Below are 25,925 nucleotides of genomic sequence, written 5' to 3'. Positions count from 1 at the left end.
CATCATCATCATCATCGGTCTCACTACATTCACTTGTAAGGCTACAGGCATTTCTTCCTTCCTAACACTTCTATCATAGCATGTCATTTTCTGAGTCATCCATACCATTGCATATGCAGCACTTTTTGAATCCTTCCATAATACATTCACTTGAGATTCTGCCCCAGGTGGTAAGGATCCACTGACCCAGCATGGATACTTAATGTTCTTTAATTTCCCCCTGGAGTGAGAGCATGGTCTCCTGGAAGAAGCAACTCACTGTAAAGCTGTCACAAGTGAATCATAAAAGGTTTATTCACCTATTACTTGACGTCGTGAGGTCATGCCACCCGGAGTTGTGACAAGGTCTGTGTTGTTCTTCACTATCAGAACCTTAACTTCCTGGGTGAGGTATCCCCTGAAAGAATCCAGCACAAACATTTTTCTTCTTTTAGGCAAAGAGCCTGGTATTCTGTTCCTACCAACCTTCAACCAACACAAACATTTTTCTTCTTTTAGGCAAAGAGCCTGGTATTCTGTTCCTACCAACCTTCAACCAACCTAGAATCAGTGCATTTGTCATACAGCACTTTTTCTTGGCATCTAAAGATAAGCTCTGCAGGCAGTTTTCCTTTTGGTATTGTTTACCTGCAAAGAATCATATATCGGAGGAGCTCCCTTCCATCTGTTAGTGCACTCAGCATTACTGGTGACCTTTTCATTGGCAGAACTTCCTATAGGTACACTTTTAATGCTCTTCACATAAACCATAACATTTGACACCATACCAAATTAAACAGGCATCTGATCAGCATTGCCCAAATGGACCAGCAAATAGTCATGCCATTTTCTACGATTGATTACACTGAGGTGACAAAAGCCATGGAATACCTGCTAATATCATGGCAGACCTCCTTTTTTTCCAGCTTAGTGCAGCAACTCAACTCTACAGGTCATTGGAAGTCCCCTGCAGAAATATTGAGCCATGCTGCCTCGGTAGCCATGAATAACTGTGAAAGTATTTCTGGTGCAGGATCTTGTGCACAAATATTCCTCTTGATTACGTCGCATAGGCTGCAGTCGTGTGTGAGTTGAGTTTTGCGCGTGCGCGTGTGTGTGTGTGTGTGTGTGTGTGTGTGTGTGTGTGTGATCTATTTCTGACAAAGGCCTTCGATGGCCGAAAGCTTATACTGTGACAGTCTTTTTGTTGTGCCTATCTGCGACTCAGCATCTCCACAAATGGTGAGTGGCAACTTTCCTTTTCATAGTGCTGTTACATTCCTTCCTGGATTTTCAATTGTTTGAAATGTTCAAATATGTGTGAAATTGTTAAATGAATGTGAAATATTGTTGACATGTGCATTTGTGGGCAAAGCAATGGGTAAAAAGCTTATCCTAAACCCCTGGATGACTTATATTAGTTATAATCTGGAAAGTAATACGGGAAGGGGTAACAATGACCAGCCTCCAACTTGCATGAGCATAATACGGGAAGACTATGGGGAGAAGGAGATGGAGAGACAGTGAGGGGGAAAGAAGAGGTAGGCACAGACAGGAGGAGGAGATGGACAGAGATAAGGGAGGGGGGTATGGACACACAGAAAGAGGAGAAGATCAAGAGAGATGGGGAGATGAAAAGACAGTCTGAGCGAGTGAGGAGGAAGAGATGAACAGACAGAGGTGGAGGAGGAAATGGACATAGCGAGGGAAGAGGAGGAAATGGACAGAGGAAGGCAAGAGGAGGAAATGGAGAGGGACTGGGAGAGGGAGAGAGATGGGGAGAGGCGGGGGGGGGGGGGGGGGGGAGAGTGAGATGGACAGAGAGGGGGGAGAGGAAGATGGACAAAAAGAGGGGGAGGAGGAGATGGAATTAGAAGATGGAGAAGGAGCTGGATAGGGATGAAGAAGCAGATGATGATGGGGCAGAGGGGATGGGGCAGATTGACAGAGAGAAGGGGAGGAGGAGATGGAATGAGGGGTAGGAGGAGATGGATAGAGATTGGGGGTGGAGGAGGTGGAAAGATAGAGGGGGAAAGTATTGTATGGTTCACACAATCCAGTGTTTTTGTTATATCAATCAAAACACCAAATGTCTTCAATCTATCATATAGCCCCACTATTGCTTCACACAAAAGAATAAATAGCATTGGACTAAAACCAAACTGAAAATCTAACAGCAAATTACATGCACTACAATTTCCATTACTCACTTACACATTGCTTTCTCAAAAACTTTTGAAAACTGTGGTAGCAAAGAAAGTAGCTCGTAACTGTCTGCATTATCTTTTCTATCCTTTTTATAAAAGAGTTTCACTTGTGAGTATTTCAGTCTCTTAAGAAACTGACTTCTCCTGACAGGTTCATTGAACAGATGACTCAAGTACAGAATTAATGTATGGTAAACTGATCTTAATACCACTTGAAATTTCATAATACCTGCGGGAAACTTTACTTTTTAATGATGCAATAATTGATTTAGTTTTGTCTCTTGGCTGTTTCCTGTAGTTGCACATAAAGTTTCAAGAGTTCTACACATTTACCTGTACTACCAACAACATTTTGATTTATCTTGCTTATTTTTCACAAGAAGTGATTGTTAAATATTCTACATAACTCTGGTAGATCACTAACAGTTTCATTCTCACATTAGAGAGGCATGTTATACTGAGCACACATGTTCTGTCCAGATACCTCTTTCACAACAGACCATATACACTGCTGGAATAAAAACTTAGCATACCCTTTCAGAAGTTTCCAATTCACTCAAGTTTATTTTTGCAGCAGAGCATGTAGTGTACACGAAATGATTACATTTGCAGATCAATAGCACAAGTGGTTCTGAGGTACTAGGTATCGATCCATGCTGAAACACCCATACTAGCACATGATGTAGCTTCCACAGGTGGCAGTGCAATTGGTTACTCTGGCATTCAGTTGATTATATAGATGGCAAATTCTGTCCTGGGATATGTTATGTGACAACTGCTTGACCTGTTTGTGTAGTTCCGTAAGAGTTGTTGGTTGACGAGTTGCACGAGTCACTTCTCATCCCATAACATCCCACATATGCTCAATTACAGATTAGTCTGGAAATCATGTTGGTCTAAAAAGATGCTGTATGTCTTGCAGAGAACATTGAGTTTCACAGGCAGTGTATGGATAAGCATTATCCTGTTGGAACAAACACATTACCTTCCTGTTGCATAAACAGCAAAAGAACAGGTCTAACATCTTTCTGCATGTACTAAACACTGGTTAGTGTCCCCTCCAGAAACGCCAGAGATGGACTAGAACTGTAACTTAATACACCCCATACCATAAGGGTGGGGCCATTGTGCCTTGGACAAAGGCACTCTTATGAGACACTTCTCACCATGTCTACATCATACGCACAAACAATTATCACTTGCATGCAGGCAGAACCTGCTTTCATTGCTGAAGACCATGGCATGCCCTTCCGTCTTCCAAGTGATCCTCTGACAGCAACAGTGGAGTTGTGCACGTCGATGTTGTGGCTTGTGCGGAAGAGGGGCTAGAGATGTGTGTGCCCGTAGTCCCAATACTAATTACTGATTTGCAACAGTTCATGTTGACATGTCTGGGCTCACAAGCCTTCTTATCTGTGCTGTGGTAACTGTACGATCTGCCACTGCTGCCCTCACAATACGACAATGCTAGCGGGCATCTGTGCAGTATGGACATGGACATCCAGAACCACGTCTATGGGTGTGACAATGTTCACGGGACCACTGACACCTGCATCGTAGCAGAAGTGATGCAGCACATCCAACTTGTGCGGCAATTCTCCAAAAGGACCATCCCGCCAATCGGAAGGTCACAATTTGACTGCTTTTGAACTGGCTCAGTTGGTTGCAGGAAGCATGGTTGCCTGCTTGCTTCACACATCTGCACCACACTGAGCCTTCTGGCTGTGAACATTCCCTATTAAATGATAGACAAGATGGCACTCTGGTTGCTATGCCACTATGTTATCTGTTGGCAGATGACATTGACACCATTATAAACACATTTACTATCCCCCAGGTAGCATATGCCATCATCAGATCAAGATCAACATCATCTTTCCACATGTACTATCTTTTCCCGCACTGCAGTTTTAATTATTTCTGAAAAATTTCTATTCTCTTAATGTAATACATTGTTTCAGCCTATCTCAGCACTTTGCAATATTATTTGTAATAAAATTCTGTTACTAGGGGTACTATTTTTATTTTATTTTTTATTTTATTTTTTTGAGCAGTGTAGTTTTAATTTTTTTTCTGAGAGACTTCTGTTCTCTAGGTGAAATACAACATTTGAGATTGTCTCAGCACTTTGCAGTATTTTCTGTAGTACAATTCTGTTACTGGGCTATGCCCATCCTTCATATTATGATATAACTCCCATTTCCTCCTACATTAAATGCTAATAGCATCAGTTATCCAAATTGGTTGCTTACTATCACTGCATATGTGCCTGAACTTTCAACAAACATGATACAAGTTTGACAAAATATATTATATTTGTTGTTCAAGCCATTTGTAGTGCAGTCTTCTTGTCAAGGCAGCCCTTTGAGAATGGCTTTAGATGTCTTGTGTTCCTAGTGGATTCTTATCATTAAATATTTTGTTTCCTACTTTTCGGTCTGACTCTACCTTGATTCGTTTCAAAATTACTATCTGTTCGTAATGGTCTGAGAGTTCATTATTAACTTTTTTCACACTGTGCTGATCAACTAGAAAGCTATATATAAAGATATTATTTGTGATTGTGCTGCTGCTTCCCTGAACTCTAGTTGTAAAATTCAAGTAAATCAATTATCATTCTTTGCTTTGGGGAATCAGTTAGAAAGTTCTGTACTGAAATCCACACACAACTTCCTGTTTTTCTTGAGGATTGTATCTATCACAATGTCAAGGCTGCAGAGGAAAACTCTGTTGTCTAAAATAGGGGATCTACACAGGAGTATAATAAAAAAACTTTTTCACTGAAAATTCAAACTCCTCCACACAACCTTCAAATATTTGGTCTTGACAATGTTTTGATGTGTCAAGTCTCTTGATTGAGTGATTAACCTTTGGTGTATATGGCCACTCCTGACATATCCGAGGCTTTCGCCTTGGGCCACAGCTACACACATTACTGGTACAGTCTGTAAGATGTCCATGCTCCAGCTCCACAGAAGACACCCCTTGGCAGACCCTGCTGGCAACAGCATAACAGGCATAGCATATCAACCACAAGTTGGACTGTGTCCAAAACACACTGGTCTGTTCTGAAGTGGAACTCCAGCCAGAATCATGGAAACTTGCAGTGCCAGTTTCACCATGAGAGGTGCCAGCCTTGAGACCAGCAGCATGCACATCCCAGACAACAGTACTACAATTGGAAGCATTACTTTGCCTTCACAAATCACGTGCCATCCAAGCATTGGGCAAATATCACTCCCCTAGATGTGTATTTCAAACGGTGCCCAGCCACTTTCTGCCAGTTCAGTCCACTAAGCCACTGCAAGTAATTCCGAAGAAGAGCGACCACCAGGATCTACAGGGTGAAAAGTATTTAAACCGACAAACTCTGGGAGGTTGTAGGGGTCATCAAAACAAATATTTTTCCCTAATGTCATTTTTTCCTATGAGGATTATTTAAAACGGTGGAGGCCATATTACACTCTTCAGATGTTAGAGGCCATATTACAATCTGCCACTGTTAGAGGGCATATTACACTCTTCAGTTATAGGCAACTGCTGTCCACGTGCATTGTCTCTGTTTACTAATGGAGTGATACACCTGGAGTGAGTACACTGATATGGTTGGTGCATACTACGTAGCGCACCACAACGGACGAGCTGCACAGTGGGTTTATCAACAACAATATCCTAATCACCGTATCCTGCATCATACGACCTTAGATGCTGTGTACCAACCTCTGCGTGAGACTGGGTCATTTAGCAGATTACCTGGACAGGGATGCCGTCGCACGGTAAGAATGCTGCAAATTGAGGAAGCTGTCTTGCAGCAAGTGGAGTGGGATCCTTCAATCAGCACTCGTGCAATTGCATGTAACATGGGGACGTATCAGACAAATGTAAGCACAGTCTTTCGAGAGCAATTGTTACATCCATTTCACTTACAGCATGTCCACAACCTGGAACCAGTTGATTATCCACCCAGAGCACAGTTTTCGCAGTGGTACCTGGAACAGTGTGATATGCATCCTACATTTCCATCCTCTGTGTTGTTTACCGATGAAGCAAAGTTCGGGCGTGATGGAGTCTTCAACATGCACAATTTGCATGTTTGGAGTAAGGATAACCCACATGCCACAGTTACTATTGCTTATAAAGTGCGGTTCTTCGTTAATGTGTGGGACAGTGTTGTTGGGGACTGTTTAATTGGGCCGTATTTGCTACCTAGGCCATTAAATGGCAGGCACTATTACAATTTTCTCACCAGAGCATTACCAGAATTGCTGGAAGATGTCCCGCTCCCTACACGACAATGCATGTGGCTCCAACATGACACGGCACTGGCACATTTCAGTTGCCGTGTGCGCTGATTCCTGGACCGACGGTTCCCAGAAACGGGGATTGGCAGAGGTGGTCCTGTACCATGGCCTGCTCGAGCCCCAGATATGTCCCCTCTGGACTTTTTTGTATGGGAAGAGATGCACAACCTTGTTTATGCAACCCCTGTTGCATCAGAAGAGGATGTGGTTGCCTAGATAGTAGCAGCCGCAGGAACAATTCAGGATACTCCTGGGGTTTTTGCCCATGTCAGACAGAACACGATCCAACGGTGTAACCTTTGTTTACGTGTCAATGGAGGCATTTTTGAAAATCTACTGTAATTGAAATTGGGTTGTGTTAATGTGTTGTCTCTTGGTCATAAAAAAATGAAAAAGTGTTTGTTGGTTTAATTAAATTGCCATCAGAGCAATCTTCCTCTACCAGTTTAAATACTCCTCATAGGAAAAACTGACATTAGGGAAAAATATTGTTTTGATGTCCCCTACAACCTCCCAGAGTTTGTCGGTTTAAATGCTTTTCACCCTGTATATCCCGCAGTTCTGGCAGCAGCTCAATCTGGAGGATACTGTACTGCTGTCACTACAAGCAGCCAGCCATTGCCCAGGGAACTTCACCTCCTCCAACTTGCCTCCCTTGGACTTGGTGCCCAAAGACTGATATTCTTGAGTAGAACTTACACCATCAACGGTAGTTGCCATCACTGTACTACTAAAAGGACTTCTACTTTTTCGCACTTACTGAATAGGGGTCAGTGCTAACTGAACATAAGACTTATTATCCCTTTTGTAAATAAGTTCAATGATACCTGTCTTCGTGATTCCTTCTGTGGAACTTACAATCTTTCAAGTGCTGTCATGGACAGACTAAATGATGATTATTGTTTATCAATCATTAATTTGTTAAGTCCAGTCGGCACACTAAGTCAATTCTGAACAAGTTTAGTCTGTACAAGTCTGTTTGTATTTCTGCATTTTGGTGTGGAATGAAGGTAAATGTTAATTGACTACAACCTGGGGCAATCAGTTACTGAGTGTGTGTATAACACAGAACACATCACCTCCATTCTGCAATGAACTCCTTGCACACAAATCAGACAAGATGTACCTCTCCAAAGGAAGCCTTATTATTTCTTTGCTATGTAAATGATGCTCTGAGACACAGATAAATTAGCAGCTCAACTACTTTGCCTATTATTTCTCTAATACTTTGGTGAAATAAACTAACTGCATCTTCTGATCTGCAGTCCTCATTTACTGAATGAACCTGAGCATCTTAGCGAACTTCCACAAGCAGAACAGAAATACTTCCTATGTGGCATCATCCTAAGAAAGGCCTAGCCTTTCAACATGTAATCACCAGAATTTAGCCTTGAGTAATTAAAGATGTTCACGGCCTATTCGGCTCCAGTAATAAGTTTAATAATTCATTGTATTTGTATTAACTGATTTACATCTGAAACATGTTATGGATATTAATAAAGACAAGAAAACAATACTACAGAATAAGTTACATGAAATCTACAGAAAGATTTGTGCAAAAATGCATGAAAACTCTACAATAAATACAAAAATATTTAAATTTAGGTGTTGTTATACAGAAAACAAAATCTGAATATAAAAGTGATATTACTAATAATTTAGCAATAAAGGAGACAGCCCACCGAAAGGCAGAAGCGCTGTGTTGTCGATAGGAACACAAACAAAAGGTACAGAGCTTTGCCGGCTTTTGGAATGAACTTCAGGCATACAGTGAGTGGACTGGGGTGGGCTGGGGATGCAGGGTGGGGTGGGGTGAGACATGGAGAGAGGCGGAAGGCAGGGAGGGTTTGTGTGTGTGTGTGTGTTTCCTACAAGCTTGAAAAAGAAAGTTCATCCTGAAAGCTAGCAAAGCTCTGTACCTTTTATTTGTGTATCTGCCAACAACACAGCACTTCCGCCTTTTGGTGAGTTGTCTCCTTTATTCCTAAATAATTCATAATTCTCAACCAGAACTTTCCATACATTATTATACCCCAAAGTGATATTACTATCATTTTGTGACTGTTCAGACGCTTATAAACAAACATAGCTGCATATAACAACTTTAAGCATTCAGAAACACAGTGAATAATAACAATAACAAAATCAGAACAATGAGATGTACAAGAAGAATACTTACTGGACTGTGTCAAAGTAAGGTCTTGTGTTGCTAATAGTAAATCATTTATCCTGCAACAAAGTCATTTCATGAATGGTTTTAAGGTTTACATAATATCAAAAGGAATAATTTTTATTCAAAGTAAAGTATGTAATTCTACCATAGAAACTCATGTGGCATATACATGGTTCACAAAAATACACCAACAAACTTCAAGGCATTATAGAGAGAGTCTTCAAAAACAAATTGAGGATAGAAATCAATTTCCTAAAATGTGATTTAATGACATCAGAGAATATTGAAGTTACAGGGTCTAACATCAGAAGCTAGGTAACTTCTTGAGGAGTAAAACTGCATTTTTATACTCTGTGGTGTTTATGTGAAAGTCATGACAAAGCTTTCATTGTGTGGACCACAAAATTCTACTTGGCAAACTACAGTGTTATGGCATTAATGGCACCCCTTGTATGGATGGAATCTTACCTTCATAAAAGAAGGCTGAGGGTCTCATTAGGAGATGGTACTGCAGGCATGAAAATAACCTTGGAGTGGGTGAAAGTAATGTGTAGTACCACAAGGATCAATACTGGGTCCACTCTTGTTTATAACCAACATAAATTATTTTCCAGTGACCTTAAAGGCAGAAACTAAAACATTTGCTGACGACACAAATACACTAATCAAGGGTCCAACAAACACTTGCAGACACAGTTCAGTTACTAGATGAACAGGCATACACGTGGTTCACAGCTAACAGTTTTAGGCTTAAGGTCACAAAGACCAATATTATGCAGTTTAATACGTTGAGTTGCAGACAGACATGATGAAAAGACCGTTATATGTAAGCTTTTGGCCAAAGCCTTATTCACAAAAGAAAAGCACACACAAATTCACGTAAGCAAGCACACCTCACACAAACATGACATTTACAAAGTGAATGCCAGTGAAGGAATATTTTAGGGAATTGGTTACAAAATTTATTTCAAAGCCCCAAACAGATCTTTACAAGCTTTCTCCTAGAGCAACTTTGGTTGTATCTATGTGACTCAAGTTGCCTGTCTTTCAGAACTGAGGCATATCCCATTAAAGTTGCTGATAAGAATCACCTTGAGGCCCCTGCTGAAACTGCTAACGAATACATGCCATTGGCTTTAGCCAATATTGAACGTGGAATATATGTCACGTGTGTGCATTCTGGATGATTCTGCACTGCAGGCACAGTTGCTTCACTCTCTTGTGATCCAGACCTTGAGCAGAACAGACGTCTTCCTTGGGAGGCAGAGCCTCTGGTTCTGCACTCCGTGACCTGCTACCGACATAAGTTAACATGAAATGACGCCCTTCCATTGTCCACTGCAGTTGGTTGTTCGACCTCCTAGACTGGCCTAAACCTGGTAAATTCCAACCCTCAGCATGCCCTTTGTATGCTGTACACTGAAATATACTTTCTTTATTTTACCTAATTTCCTGTTCTATCATGTAACGGCAGTCCTGGATGCCCACTTACAAGTCCTGACCGCTCAACCTCCTGTACATTGTCGCTGTGAGCCAAAGGCAACAACCTTTGCCCCCCTTCCCTGCCTATGTATGGACGGCTATCTCCAGCCACTCTGGCCACAAAGCAACTGAAACGCATTGAGCAGGAGCAACAATCCAGAGTGGGCCAGGGAAGGAGGAGGGATATCAGAGTATGGGTGGAGAAAGACAAATTAACACAGGCTGGCGGAGCATGCAAGGACTCGAGGTGGCAGGACACAGTTGCCAAGTGCAGTGTTAGGACACCACAGGGAAGGGTTGGGGAAGGAGGATGCAGGGGAGGAGGGGCGGAATGGAGAGGAGCAGAAAACGGGCTAAGACCGGTGGGTGCACTGTCAAAGAGCAGTGCACAATGAAGTTGAGTGGACATGGACTGGGCGGAGGTGTCAGGGCAGAGGGGTGCAGAAACAGTTGGGTGGAGGACGTAAGGACAGTAGGTTACAGTAGGTTGCGACCAGGATGATTTTGGAAGCAGAGAATGTGTTGTAAGTACAACTCCCATCTTCACAATTCATAAAAGCTGATGGTAGAGGGGAGGACCCAGATGGCCCATGTAATGAAGCAGTTATTGAAATCAAACATGTTATGTACAGTTGCATGTTGTGTCATAGAGCGGTCCACATCACTCTTGGCCAAAGTTTGTTGGTGGCTGTTCATGCTAGTGGACAGCCGGTTGGTGGTCATAAGAATACAAAAGGCTGAGCAATGGTTGCAGCAGAGCTAGTATATGACATGGCTGCTTTCACAGGTGGCCAGCCCCTGATGGGGTAGGATACACCTGTGGCAGGGTTGGGTGGGTGGATTGGGTAATCTTACACCTGGGTGTTCCAAAAGGATATGGTCTCTGTGTGCAAAGGACTGGGACTGGGAGTGGCATAGGGATGGACTAGGATGATGCTGAGGTTAGATGGGTGGGTGATGGTACACCATGTTCGAAGGGGTGTCAGGGATCCTGGGTAGGATGTCTCTAATTTCTGTGCATGGTGAGAGATAATCAAAGCCCTGACAAAGAACATGACCCAGTTGTCCCAGTCCAGCATGGTAAAGGGTGACAAGGGGGCAATCCCTTGTAGCTGGTTCTTGGGGATGGTGGGAGGATGCTACTAAAGATCACCTCCTTCATCACCCAATACCAACCTGAATTGGAACAATTGGACCACAGCCTTCATGAGGGCTCTGATTATCTAGTATCATACACTGACATTATGAGGGACATCCCACCCAAGATTCTTCTCACCCCTCTGAAAGTGGTGATCCACTACCCACCCAATCTCTACAACATCCTATTCCATCCTTTTACTACTCTCAATCACAGTCCCTTGCCACAGCGATCATACCCCTGTGGAAGATCCAGGTGCATGATCTGTCCAATCCATTCACCCAGCACTTCCTCCCCTGTCACAGGCTTATCCTGCACCATCACAGGTAGGCCACATGTGAAAGAGGTCCTGCTGTAATCATTGCTCAGCTTTTTATACTGGTACAACTACAATCCAGCTGTCCACCAGGACGAATGGCCACCTCCAAACTGTGGCCAAGAGTGAAGTGGACCACCCTGTGGCATAACATGTTTGATTTCAATGGCTGCTTCACAACCCGGGCCATCGGGATCCTTCCCTCCTCAGGCTTTTATGAACTGTGAAGATGGGAGTTATCATTGCAAAATACTCTCCATTCCTAATATCATCCCAGCCTCAGCCTAAGACAACCTGCTGTCCCCACACCCTCCACCCAACTGTTTCTGCCGTGCCCCCCCCCCCCCCCCCTCCTCCTGTCCTGTCACCACCACCAAATTTGCATCCCCTCATGTTCATTGTGTGCTGCTCTCTGCCTGTGTGCTCACTGGTCTTTTTCCCTTTTGTGCCCCTCTCCTTTACCACTCCCAGTCCCCTCCCACCCCCTCAGCCATGTACTGCCATCTCTAGTCCATGCATCCTCTGCCAGGGAGGGCTGGGACCACCACTAGTTAAAGAGGAGGTCACGGTGCACTTGTTTGACATCAGGTCATGGTGCACTTGTTTGACATCACACAGAGCAGGTCGGGTTGGCGAAGCAGTGCACTGACTGAATCAAGACACACACCCTACAAATTTTACAGACTCTATTCAGTATAAGAAATGCCTATTATTTTGTTAGTGGTCATAGTTATTGTCATATTTCACATATAAGCATGAAATTTGAAAATGTTGCAATGAAAAATAGGGACTGCTATGAATTTGCTTTTGGTGTGTATTAGACCATATATTGCTGCGTATGAAATGCAGCTAACATTTTGAATTTTTCTTTAAACTTGAGAGGAGATCAGATCAACTTCCTCAAGAAAATGGATTTTACGCAGCACATTTAGTTCCAATTGCATGCATAAGAGAACCCAACATTCATAATATCCCTCATATCTCATAAACTGTTTGAGATACTGAAACAAGATTTTGGCAAACGATAGCATGTGAGGAGGGGAGTATTTTGCCATATGGTAAACATGCAGAACAGTGATAAAGCAGAAGCTATAGTTTTTATGTTTTTCAAATGAGTACTGCAATTTTTTAAGAATCAGTTTTGTTTTAGACAGACAAAATATTATGGCGGTGCTGTCAATTTGTGGCTTCAGTCACAGTTAAAGAACCAAAGGCAGACTGTAATGCTGAATGGCTCTTCATGAGAGCTTGCCTCATCTGAGTGGGGCAACTCGTATTGCATTGTGCTGCTGTTTCTAACTTTCATTTATGACCTCCCACAGTGTTCTGATACAAAGATTATATTTAAAACTCACCCTTTTCGCAGGTGATACTACAATTCTTATTGACGAATTCTCAGATATCAATCCCAAATAAACTATGAATGAATTTTTTGCTGAAATCTTACACTGGTTTTCTTCAAACTGTCTCACTCTATGCAGATAAAACCCATTATATGAGGTTCCTTAGAACACAAAGGAATCTAGAATACATCTACATAAACTGTAAATTTTCCACCACTCAAAAAGCTGAGGATTGTGATGCACCACTTAAAAAAGGTGTAAGCTACAATGCCTTTATCTGTTTTTCATCTTTTTTGTCACTGCTACCGGCCGGTGTGGCTGTGCGGTTCTAGACGCTTCAGTCTGGAACCTACGGTCACAGGTTCGAATCCTGCCTCGGGCATGGATGTGTGTGATGTCCTTAGATTAGTTAGGTTTAAGTAGTTCTAAATTCTAGGGGACTGATGACCACAGATGTTAAGTCCCATAGTGCTCAGGGCCATTTGAACCAATTTTGTCACTGCTAAACCTTGTAAACAGGGCAACTGCAGCTGTGACTAATCATCTTGTAATAAATCTTTTCGTTCTCAGATCACAATTGGTTTTGTGGCACTGAAAACCACATCTTCAGGTGACACATAACTTAGCCATATATGCTAAGTTGCCCAAAACATGGAACCCAACATCTGTTGTTAGGCTAAAGAACTAAACCGCGAAATGGTGATACGTCAAATCAGCCGGATATAGGACTCCAGGTCCAAAATAGACGGCGGAGCCACAACCCCAGTCTATGCGCACTCCTAGAGCACAGGGTATGGCTGCATTCTATAAATGTTAATCTCAGATTATTTCATTGTGAAATAGGATCATCTTTGATTGGCAAAATTTGATGGAGCAAGTGAAGTCCAACTGCAGCCTTCAGTTCACAGGAACAGATTTAGTTCTGCACAAATACAAGTTGAAAAGAAGTAAATAATAAAGAAGTTGTTAACACTCCCACACTGCTGGAATTTGAGATTTTTTTATCTACAAGTTTAGGTTATGGATAAAATCAGTGATGTGAAAAATGAGTGGAGATAACACTTGCTCCCATAATAATTCTTGGAGACAGCTCTTAATTAAAGAAAAAAAGTTTAAATGCATTTCATAGATGCTTAGTGGCACAGAAAGAAAAGGAAATTTGAACCATTCACACTGAACAGTTACATATATGGAATTCAACATCAGCCAATAATGGCTGAACATTTCCTACAAAAATGTTCTACAGACTTGAATAGCATTAACTATAAATTCATATTAAATTTTTAATAGTTGAGCTTGTGCTTAAACAGCTATAGCAACGCATGTTGATAGACAAAAGTAGTAAGCACATGTAAGTCAATGAGCAAAATAATGTGTATTGGCCAATACTTAAACGAAAGTGTGTCTTAGCAACTCAGTGACAACATGCTGAAGTCACCCCTAGGATTTTTAAACTATAAGTTCCCATATATCTTGAGATATCAATGAAAATCATCAGTTTTTGAAAATATAAGGTAACTGGATAGATAGAAAATCTACTCACCAAGTGGTACATGAGAAAACACATGTAAAGGTACCCCTTTGGTAAACACTGCCAGTTCTTTTCCTTCACACCTCTTCCTTCCCCTTCAGCCCTTCTACCAGAAGAAGGAGCCACTGGCTCTGAATGCTTGCAATGTTTAATACCTTTATATGTGTGTTCTCCTGCAGCCGCTTAGTGAGTAGATTTTTTTACCTATCCAATTAAATTACATGTATCTTGATGAGTAGGTCAGTTCAAAGGTCTGAGGATATCACTACAATGCCTTGCAGATCACTGTGATGGCCAAACCAACCTTTTGGTTAAACAGCTCTACATAAGTAGCATTAATTTAAAATATAGGCACCCTTTCACTTGTTTAAGAAATCAAACAACTAATGATCCTTTACATAGTCACTGGCACTGCCATATAGTATAAAACTGGCATGTCAAATAAGTACAATGCCACAGAAATTTCTTTTCCCTGTAATGTTTCTGTGCTGAGATCAGCTTCACAAGAAAGGCTTATATACTTCTTACGTGTTCATAGACATAACAATTAAAAGTATTACATATTTTTGTATGTGAAGTATTGTTTTCCAGGTTAACTACATCCCTTATTAGCGTTAGTTATGTCATACAGAGTGGAGCACATAAAACTGGCCCCCGTGCTGAAAGGAATATGAATGAAGAAAATCAATGTACATCATCACTTCCTATTTTTATTGTACAGTTTCATTATTGACTATGTAATTAACAGTTTAAGTAACAGATTTACTTTTATTAGTTTAATAAGCATATTTTAGAAAGGAATTTAAAGTCTATGTTGTTCAAAATTTTCTCTGCCAACATCCAAGAAAAGTTGTGCACAACGAAGCATGTTAAGGAAAACACTTTTCAGCACTCTTTGAGGACTGTTCGAAATTTCTTCACATATGTTGTTTTTTAATGTGTCAAGTGTTCTGGGATTGCTGCTGTAGACTCTAGCCTTTAGAAATCCCCAGAGGTAAAAGTCACATGGTGACAAGTCAGGAGAGCGGAATGGCCACAAGCCCTTACTAAAGGTCCTCTCTTCTGTAAAATCAGTATGTATATGAGCTAAGGACAAATATGACGTATGAGACGTTGCCCCATCTTGCTGGGAATATGCACAACATTTTTCATTTGGAGTTAACAGAGCCAAAAATTCATTGTGGAGTTGCAAGTAAACAAGTGTGTTGACAGTTTCGTTGAAGAACAATGGCCCAATAATTCTGTTACCAGATACAGTACACCATACACCAATTTTTAAATCGTGTAATCGCTTTTGCAGTATGCCATGGGGATCTCTGTAGCCCAGTGTATGGTGTTTTGTGAATTAATGTAACCCAAAAGATGAAACCAAACTTCATCCGTCGAAAATGGGAGGAGCAGATCAAGATGTCCCCCAGCGACATTTTCCAGCAACCAATTACAGTAATGTGTACACTTACCCTTGTCCGCTTCTTTTATTTGCTGAACAACACTCACACGGTAAGGTTTCATTTTTAAGCTATGAAGGATGCATTGACATGACCTGCAAGATATTCCACATGGCTGTGATAATTTTTGTGTTGACTTGTACGGACTTCTTTCAATGTGTGCCGTCACTTTTGCCACAACTTCAGTGTACATACAGTCGGTGCCTTATTTATCTTTGAAATAACAACACTGCCTGTCGAACGCCACTTTCTTACTAGATCCTGAATCATTGATTTTGCAGGAATATTACTTTCAGGAAACTTTTCATGAAAAGTGTCACAAACAACTTTGATGGATTCAGGCCGCACATATTCTTCAACGATGAACAGACGTTCTTCAATGGAGTAAGGCATGGCAATGAAGTACATGGTTTATAATGACTACTTTCCGCCTGAACTACTCAGATGCTACTACTGTTAGAAGGTGGCAAAGAAACTGACAAGCTAGTGAAGCTACTCACACACGTTCGCATTCCGGTTTGTACTGGTTTTATCTGTGCCACTCTATATTACACTATGCTCTTTGTTTGGAAATATTCTATATGATTCACATACACTATGTGATCAAAAGTATCCAGACATACCCAAAAACATACATTTTTCATACTAGGTGCACTTTGCTGCCAGGTACTCCATACCAGCGACCTCAGCAGTCATTAGACATCATGAGAGAGCAGAACAGGTCACTCCACGGAACTCATGGACATTGAATGTGGTCAGGTGATTGGGTGTCACTTGTGTCATATGTCGGTACACGAGATTTCCATACTCCTAAACATCCATAGGTCCACTGTTTCCGATGTGATAGTGAAGTGGAAACGTGAAGGGACACATACAGCACAAAAGCATACAGGCCAACCTCGTCTGTTGACTGACAGAGAGTGCTGACAGTTGAAGAGTGCCATAATGTGTAATAGGCAGACATCTACTCAGATCATCACATGGGAATTCCAAACTGCATCAGGATCCACTGCAAATACTATGACAATTGGGCGGGAGGTGAGAAAACTATGATTTCAAAGTCAAGTGGCTGCTTGTAAGCCACATATAATGCCGGTAAATGCCAAAAGACGCCTCGCTTGGTGTAAGGAGCATAAACATTGGACGATTGAACAGTGGAAAAATGTTGTGTGGAGTGACAAATCATGGTACACAATGTGGTGATCCGATGGCTGGATGTGGGTATGGCGAATGCCCGGTGAAAGTTGCCTGCCAGCGTGTGTAGTGCCAACAGTAAAATTCGGAGGTGATGGTGTGGTCGTGTTTTTCATGCAGGGGGCTTGCACCCCTTGTTTTGCGTGGCACTATCACCTTCTTCCTCTCCATTGTTGAAGAGCAATTTGGACAGAGCGATTGCATCTTTCAACACGATCAAGCACCTGTTCGTAATGCACTGCCTGTGGCGGAGTGGTTACACGTCAATAACATCCCTGTATTGGGCTGGCTTGCACAGAGTTCTGACCTAAATCCTATAGAACACCTTTGGGATGTTTTGGAATGCCGGCTTCATGCCAGGGCTCTCCGACCAACATCGATACCTCTCCTCAGTGCAGCACTCCATGAAGAATGGGCTGCCATTCCCCAAGAAACAGTCTAGCTCCTGACTGAACATTTGCCTGTGAGAATGGAAGCTGTCATCAAGGCTAATAGTGGGCCAACACCATACTGAATTCCAGCATTACCGATGGAGGGCACCATGAACTTGTAAGTCATTTTCAGGCAGGTGTCCAGATACTTTTGATCACATAGTGTATGTTTTATGTCACACTTGGACACATATTTTTCAAATTTGGCATATAATTTGTAGACTAATATTTTTCTTTAAATTTCCATTGATAAACTGAGGTCAATACTATACCAATCACAAGTGCTGTATAATGATACGTGAACGATTTCACATGTGTTACAACCTGAGACCAGGTCATATTGTTATCAGGTCAAGCAAAGATTGGGGGTGAGTGATCCTGTGGAGTGCCAGGGCACTAATGAAATGTCATTCAATCAAAAATATACTGGTGAGAGTTTTACAGTCACTTCATCTTCTCCCAGCAGCACTGATTAGCAGAGACTGCACTGAGTCTTCATCCGTGGAAGATTGGTCCGGCCCCCATCCTCAGTCAGTCACTGCTGTGGCTGCCAGGACCAAGGCTTGCAGATCAGAAGTCCCTTCTATGGCTGAATGGCAGGAGACTTGTAGTAGTGGACTCCAAGTTGGTCTACTGAGCAAAGTATATCCGGGTTTAAGGTATCGTTTGAAACTGTTGTTTTGGACTGGCAGTTTCTGTAACAGCTTCTCTGGGCAAAACAGCAGAGGGTGTGTCAACTCAGTTACTGTTGTACCTGTAGCTCTTGCTGGTAAGCGAAAAGTTGGTCCGTGTGGCTTTTCTTTTCTGTGGTTGTTGGGTGGTTTTTGAACCCACTGATTTGGTACATCATCTGAACTTCATATTTAAAACAAAAGATTCCCTTACATTTTCTCAAACCACACATTTTTAAAATTGCGGTTACACACAAACGACTTGCAGTTCTGCTGCATACAAAATACTAGTCCATAACTCTAATTACCTCTCCTATCTTGCAGCTGCTTACAGATTGACTACGCTTTGTAATTCCATGCCACTTTATACCTCTCCTTCTCAAAACCAATCTCCTTGTGCTCTTGCGATGTGTCTTACTTGCAACTGTCTCCTTCAGATAAAGCAATGTCTCCCCAGGTTACACTGTACATTTAAGAGAAATTACAAAATGTTTTTCCTCTTACCCTCATTACCTATAACATTGCAAGTATCTTCAAATTCACTCTAATTCTCAAACAAACATTCCTGAAAGGATTCAATCATGATGGCTCAAGCACATATTCCTGAAAGGATTCAGTCATGTTGGCTTAATCATTAGCCTTACTACGCTTTCCCCCTTCTTCTCTTCCTCCCTCCCCTCCTTGGAGAAGGCAGCACCACCCCAAGTTGTCCTGCACCCTTCAGAAATCAATGAATCTGTACTTTGTCATTATCCACAACATTCACAACACAAATAACTTCATCAATAGCTCTCTGTGTGTTCTCCATAGCATCTACTTTAATATCACCATATGCAGTTCCATTCCGCATTACGCAAAAATCAGTGGCACTTGTACTTCACTGTACATCTCGTCCAGACTTGAAAGCCTTGAAACAACAACCATTGTCACCCAATGGCGTAGATACTAGAGCACCTAAATCAATATCATCCATGTTGCCACTCACACATTCATTTACTTCAGTACAGCCCACATTTACTTCATTTGGCACTACACCTCTTCAGACACCACAGATTCACAAGATACTGAAGCTGATACCTCAACACTACTTCCTGCAAGTGTGTCAAACCATTCACATGTGTCTGCACAGTGGCACTAACATCAGCTTCATCTCCTAATATCCTCATTCATCAAATCAGCTACACAGTCATCCTGTTCTATTGTACTAACAACTCACACTTATGTGCTCCTGTCCACGATAACGAATTCACGTACCTCATTACTCACATTGCCGAGCAATGGCAGAGCTTGTGTAGAATGCATTTCCCCTGCTAGGTGTGTACAGCGCACAGCTCAATGGCAGATCAGCACTGCCTATGTTGTCGACCTAGCTTGCTCTGTTCGTCTGCAGTGATTGTTTTTCTTAGCACTGTTTTGTTCTTGTTTCACTTTTTTTAAAGGCATGTTTAATTGAACAATGTGCAGCTATGAAATTTTATTTTCTACTCAGTAAAAATGCTGCTGAAACTGTTTTAATGTTGAAAACAGCTTACCAAGATGACGTTATGGGGAAAAACTAAAGTGTTTTAGTGAGGTGCTCGATTTAAAAATGACAAAATGTCAATTGATGACAAACCTCATTCTACAAAATTGTTAAGGCTTTCATGGTCACTTGTTGACACACTGACTATTGGCTTCTGTCTCAGGTTCTTCGGCTGACGTTCATCTAATGATTTTACTGACATTTCGCCAGTTTCTTTTGTGGTGCATGGTGTGCATGATTTTTCATGATACACAAGTGGGCCTGAAAAATCATGCACACCGAGTGTAAAGGTATTAACAAAAAGAAACAAACTATTGTTTGAACTAAATAGCCACATAATTTTGTAATCATTTAGTAAAAATATTCACATTACAGATTAAATAAAACGGAAACCCTCTGATGATGACACAATGGTGGTGGAACATGTTTGGGTACTTGGAAAAAACGGTGTGCTGCATAACTGGTGGACCTCACATCCTACAATCATCCAGAGAAGTTGATAAATCCTCAGATTTTTTTGCAGAAAAAGGAGTAATGAGACTAGCTGCTATAGGATCAGTGGATGGAATAGGTACGTTAACTATGATTTTGGTATTCCCTCCTTGTGCTTGCATCAAGACCAGTTGCTGCACATAATGCTACTAGTTCCATTTGCATTTCTTTGTTAGCCAGGCTCCACTCTCTTTTATCCTAAAGTAACATGGCTACTTGATTTTTCAAAACTTCAACAGTTCAACTCAAAATTATGAAACATGCTTCTGGCTGTTGTGTAGCCTCCATTTTGAACTACACTTCAGAAAAAGTGGGGTCCCTTTAAACCAACATAGTATCAATAAACAAAAGTAACTACACTAATCTTTCCTATGTATCATAGACCAGCAAGATTCACTGAACCGCTGTGCTCCACGGCCAAACTGTTTACAAGTTTCACATGTTGCTGGCACTGCCTTAATATACAAAACTGGCACCTAGTCAGCCATAAATATTATTCCTTACAGCTACCTCTGAACTGAGATAGGTCTACAGGCTCTTGTGTGCTATAAAATGTCACTTTAAAGTTACTATGCAGGTTCTTCTGACTCAACATAACCCCATCAGGCACCCAGTGTGTAGGATGCAATTCTCCTGGTACCATTCAGCATGTCATAACCACTTTCTGTCACGAATGTAGGGTGCCAGAACCACTGCTGACACTAATGTTATGTGTCAGGCCCACTTCTTGATGCCAGTGTTACAACCAGAGGCAGTGCCATGTTGTTATCAGGAGGAATTTATTGATGAGAGTTTTACAATCAGTCCATCTTCTTCCTAGCACTGAGTAGCAGTGATCACGCTCAGCCAATAATGCTTGAAAGTGCATGTTATGGTACAGCATTCTATCTGCTCCACACTGTTGTTGAAGTGCTGAATCAGTTGGCTTTCCTCTCGCTTAGTCTGATGAAACGAGCTCCTAGCTTGTTTGTACTTTGGGCCTCCTTGTCGACGCTCTGTTACGACATCACTGCATAGCCCACACATATGCCACAGTTAGTGGGACCTCCATCCGTTTCTAATACAATTTTATTCGTGCACTTACTTACTGCTCTACTGGGCAGCATATGGTACATGCAAATCTACCATCACAAGTAACCCTTTAGCACACTTCTCCATCAACAAGAGCTGAACTTACACATACAACTTTAAAAGGTACAATATGAAAAGGTTTTTTGAATTAATAAAGCTGTACAAGTTGATAACTGCCAAAGTTAGTTTCATTTTTCTAAATATATATATAAAAGTTATTCCAAATTTTTATTAGCTGTATAAGAAAATGTTTAACTCACGTGCTAATTGTCTGTGTGGCAACTGGCATGGTAACTGACATCTTCAACAATGGTTGCAAATCCCTTGTCCCTGTAGAAAAATACGTTCCCATTATTCATAGTGTGTCTGGTTTGTCATATTTAAGTATATTGTAACGAACAAGTGAGGGATTCAAGTAAAAATGAACAGTCTGATATAGATTTTGTTACTTATTGAAGGATATTAGTCAAGCAGAGAACCATATGATAAAATTAACTGTATTCCTATGGCAGTACAAAGTGATACATAGTTACTTGCAAGAAGAAGAAGAAAGTTTGCAAGGGTGAAATTGGAGATACAATTTTTTAAAAAATGAAAGAGCTTGAAATATGGAATTGAATAACTGTGTGCCTAAAAAAGGGGAGAGCGGCCAGGGCAAGAGGCAAAAATGAGTAGGATACTGTTAATAAAAGGAACTGAGCAGTGGAATCAGAAATAAATGCAAGCAAGACAGAGGAGCAGCTAAAGATGTGTCTAGCTACAACAGAATTTCTTTTTCTTTTTCTGATTAGAAGTAAGTTCAGAAAATATTCATTTCAATGAATGGTGTCTCATTTACAAATCACACAAACAAAGCAAAGAAAAATCATACAAACAAAACTGAAACAATCTCTTAAAATATGAAAATATCTATACTGCCAATAGGGGCCAACTTTCTTACCCTACTCTGGCCTGAATAAACACGGCATCCCAGAAAATGTGATATACACAAAGAGCAACAATAGGATCTCTTTGGAGGATGGTGGAGGGGGAGGGGTGGAGAGTGTAGATACTGGAACATATATTTCATGCATTCTACATCAGAATATACATGGTCCTTGTCACAAACAGATAAAACTGTTATGGTTAAAATCAATGCCCAGATCAATGTATTATGTTTGCACTCTTCAAGAAAGTAAATGTGGAGATGTTAAATAATTACAGTAAGATCCTACTCTTGCCCTGTATTCTTTCTGCAAGGCTGCATCTAGCAAAATAGGTAAGGTTCTGGCCAGACAAGACATAAACCAATTTTTGACTGCTCAAAAAGAGAAAAAGAGGATCTGCAGCCAGTTAAGGACAGTCTTGGTCTCAGGATCCGAGGAATTTGTAACATGTCTTATAAGTTCAGAAGCTGTCACTCAATCTACACAGTTTCTAAGTGTTGTGTAGAACACCAATGGCATAATGAAAATTGTGAAATGCAAAAAACCAGTGGTTGCTGAGAATGGCCTCACAAATGAATATACAATTATGTTTGATGGAAAAATAACTGTTCCGTGCATCACCTTACTGGAATCTGTCATCAAACAGCATGGAGATCATAATGCGAACAATAAATATGACAGCAGCTATCATCTAAGGCATGGAAGCAGGCTTCCAACACTGAGACACTATAGAGAATTTTACCAAGTGGTTCAGATTCCAGTAATGCTACTAGCTTCACCTGCATCAACACAATCTCTGGCAGTTGTTCCTGACAAAGATAACGGAGGTTATCACTGAAAGCTAACATTTTTAATCTAATCAAATGCAGTGAGAATACCAACAACACTCCCTTGTAAACTACACTTCCTCCCCAGTTCCTGTCCTATCCTAGTGTGTGCTTTATCTGTGTGCTTTATCTCTAATGAGTTTGTTGATAATGAATTGTCAAATCCAAATTTTCTTTCATTTGTAAATTCTCAGATTCAGTTCACACCAATCTGCCAAGTTATTTTGTTGCATCTTAAATTCACTTCAAAAAATTCTCATAAATATCTAGTGTTTGTTCACAGTTAAATTCTTAAATTCATTTCCAGTACTGTATCTCACAATGTCTCCACAGAAGTCTCAACATGATTGTGTGCAGTTCTTTCCCCATAACACACTATTAATTGCATTCAACAATGGTTTCACAATGGCACTCCAGATGTTAACATCGTAACATTTCTCCAACCGATTTAATTTCCCAGCTCTATATTTATGTCTACAATGTGAAATGAGATTTATTCATCTTGTGATATAGAATCTTCTATAAAGTTTCACGATATGAAAATTTTAGGATAAATACAAAAGTTTACTTTATTTCATGTAAGTTTCTAAGACATAGTTACGCAAATACTTATTATAGTTTTCAGTACACAAAAAATATGTAATTTCCTTTTCCAAACTGTGAAAATGTCCTCGCCTAGTTCTTCAATAGAACAACACTTTTCCACCAGAAGAGCTTACAATGTACTGTGCTCCATGTTCAATATATTACTGCCTCTCATTTTATTCTAATATCTATAAATAAAAGTCAATTGCCACATGTATGGAAGATCAGCCCTTGAGAACGGCTTGAACGATTTGGCTGATTTATTTTTTGTTGCGTTCATAATTGTCAGGACAAGATTTATATGAATGAAAATTTTGGAAAACGCTCCAGAAAAGTCGGAAATATGAATGTTATTTTTGTATGAAAATCTCAATGAAAGAAATATAATGGTAAGTTTGATAGTTCTGCTGTCACGTTTTCATAAGAAAAATATACGTTCAGTCCAACATGTCTGCTCTCGCACGTTTTCATAATGATAACAAATTCCACATTGAATATTGATATTTTGGGAAAATAAATACAATTAAAAGTAATATTTAAGTGTTTTATCAATGGTGATAATATTTTTGGTGTGTTGCAAAGATTGAATTGATGTCACTTCATGCTAATTTGGTGTGTTGCGATTTCAGTTTGTGGTTTATTTCTTTGGAAAAAAGGCCACCAGTGTGACGTCAAAATATCAGTTGGTGTACACACAATGCAAGCCAACTACATGATCGTCAAGTCAATTAGACTGACAAAGATCTTGAACAGCTTTTGGAGGCCAGTCGAATAAGAATTTCTCAAGCATGATTCATTATGACTCTGCAAAAATTAATTCCAATTTATTTCATTTCAGTAACTTCATTACAGGATATAGGTTCCACCTTTTTGCAAAAACAGATTTTTTTTTTCTTTTTACCCATTTTTGGGTAAAAAGAAAAAACCAGTGTGTTTGCAAAAGAGGGGAAACTACATCCTATAATTTAACTGCAAACATGGAAAGAAAGAAAAGAGCTGCAGATCCAAAAGATCAATAAACTCATATTCTTACTGAAACTGGTCTTTAATTCACACAGATTCAAGGAAATATTTGGTTGAACGAATCCTTTCTTGACTGACTGACTGACTGGCTGGCTGGCTGACTGACTGACAACACACAGACTAAACCACTGGATACATAGAAATATTATATAACAAACATTTCCCATTAAATCAGCTGCAAGAAAGAACATGCTAAGCTGTGCTGTGAAAATGTGCTGTTCCGTTACCTTTTAACGGAAAACAGGAAAGTTGTGTTTATGGCTGACACAATAATCCTATCTGTTTGCAGATTAACTACTATGGTAAATACTGTCATTAATGCCACTATCCTCACAGATCCAGCAGTTGGAAAGGTCTCTCTCATACCCCGGGTACTAATGAATCCCATTCATTTCGACTTCCAGTCCCAATCAAGGTTCCATTTGCAATAACAATATATAAGTTCAGAGAGATGAGGAAAGAAGAGATGGACAGCAAAGGGGGAGGAAATGGATATAAAGAAGGGGAAGAGGGATATGGACAGAGAGGTAAGAGAGGACGAGATAAACAAAGGGATGGGGAGAAGGACATTAGGACATATATCCAATCCCATGCATAAGAAGCAATTGGGAAGCATTGTCGGGTTCCCTAGTTTTATTCTAAATTTTTAAGTCCATGTACTCTGGTGTTTGGGCATAGAACTTTAAACAGTGTTCCACAAGCAGCGACATAGTCACAAATTGAACAGTGATCTGAAAATAAAATAAACTTCCTTTATTTCACATTTATGGTCACAAATTTTTATGTCCTCAGACTGCCAGTTTCAGTCAGCAATGACCATCTCCATATCTGTTTAATAAAAACTGGAGCCATAGTGTTATCGTCAAATGCTGAACACAAAATCAGTGCCAGCATTGTCAAACTTATTTAATAGTATACACAATAGTCATCTCATCGGCAAGATCTACTGTTCAAAACAAACTGCTATACAGTAGCCACAAAATGGTTGTGTTGCTAGTTCCCAAGATGTTGCTACTGTCACAGTAGTGACATCTGTCACAGTAGCAACATCTGACTAACTTGCAACACAACCATTTTGTGGCTACTGTATGGCAGTTTCTTTTGAACAGCAGTGCTGCTGACAAGACGATTCTTGTGTATATTATTATTTATATACGTTTGACAATGCTAGTGCTGATTTTATGTTCAGCATTTGATGATGCCACTATGGCTCCAGTATATTAGGACATGTTTTTATAAAACAGATTTGAAGATGGTGAATGCTG

The 25,925-nt window shown here is 40.6% G+C and overlaps 1 protein-coding gene across 2 annotated transcripts in view; it reads right to left on the bottom strand.

Moving 5' to 3' along the window:
• The window catches only part of LOC126416169 (uncharacterized), a 288,059-nt gene that overhangs the window by 81,029 nt on the left and 181,105 nt on the right, over positions 1 to 25,925 (bottom strand). For both annotated transcript variants that reach the window (XM_050083741.1, XM_050083740.1), the window contains exons 15-16: positions 21,560 to 21,629; positions 8,667 to 8,716 (exon numbers count right to left, since the gene is read on the bottom strand). In XM_050083741.1, the coding sequence (XP_049939698.1) occupies positions 8,667 to 8,716; positions 21,560 to 21,629 (120 nt within the window). The remainder of the gene's footprint in view (positions 1 to 8,666; positions 8,717 to 21,559; positions 21,630 to 25,925) is intronic.

The sequence above is a fragment of the Schistocerca serialis genome, chromosome 8 (genome assembly GCF_023864345.2).
Source record: "Schistocerca serialis cubense isolate TAMUIC-IGC-003099 chromosome 8, iqSchSeri2.2, whole genome shotgun sequence".
Classification (NCBI taxonomy): Eukaryota; Metazoa; Arthropoda; class Insecta; order Orthoptera; family Acrididae; genus Schistocerca; species Schistocerca serialis.
Note: the sequence above shows the minus strand (reverse complement) of the source record. Positions and strands in the feature narration are given on the sequence as shown.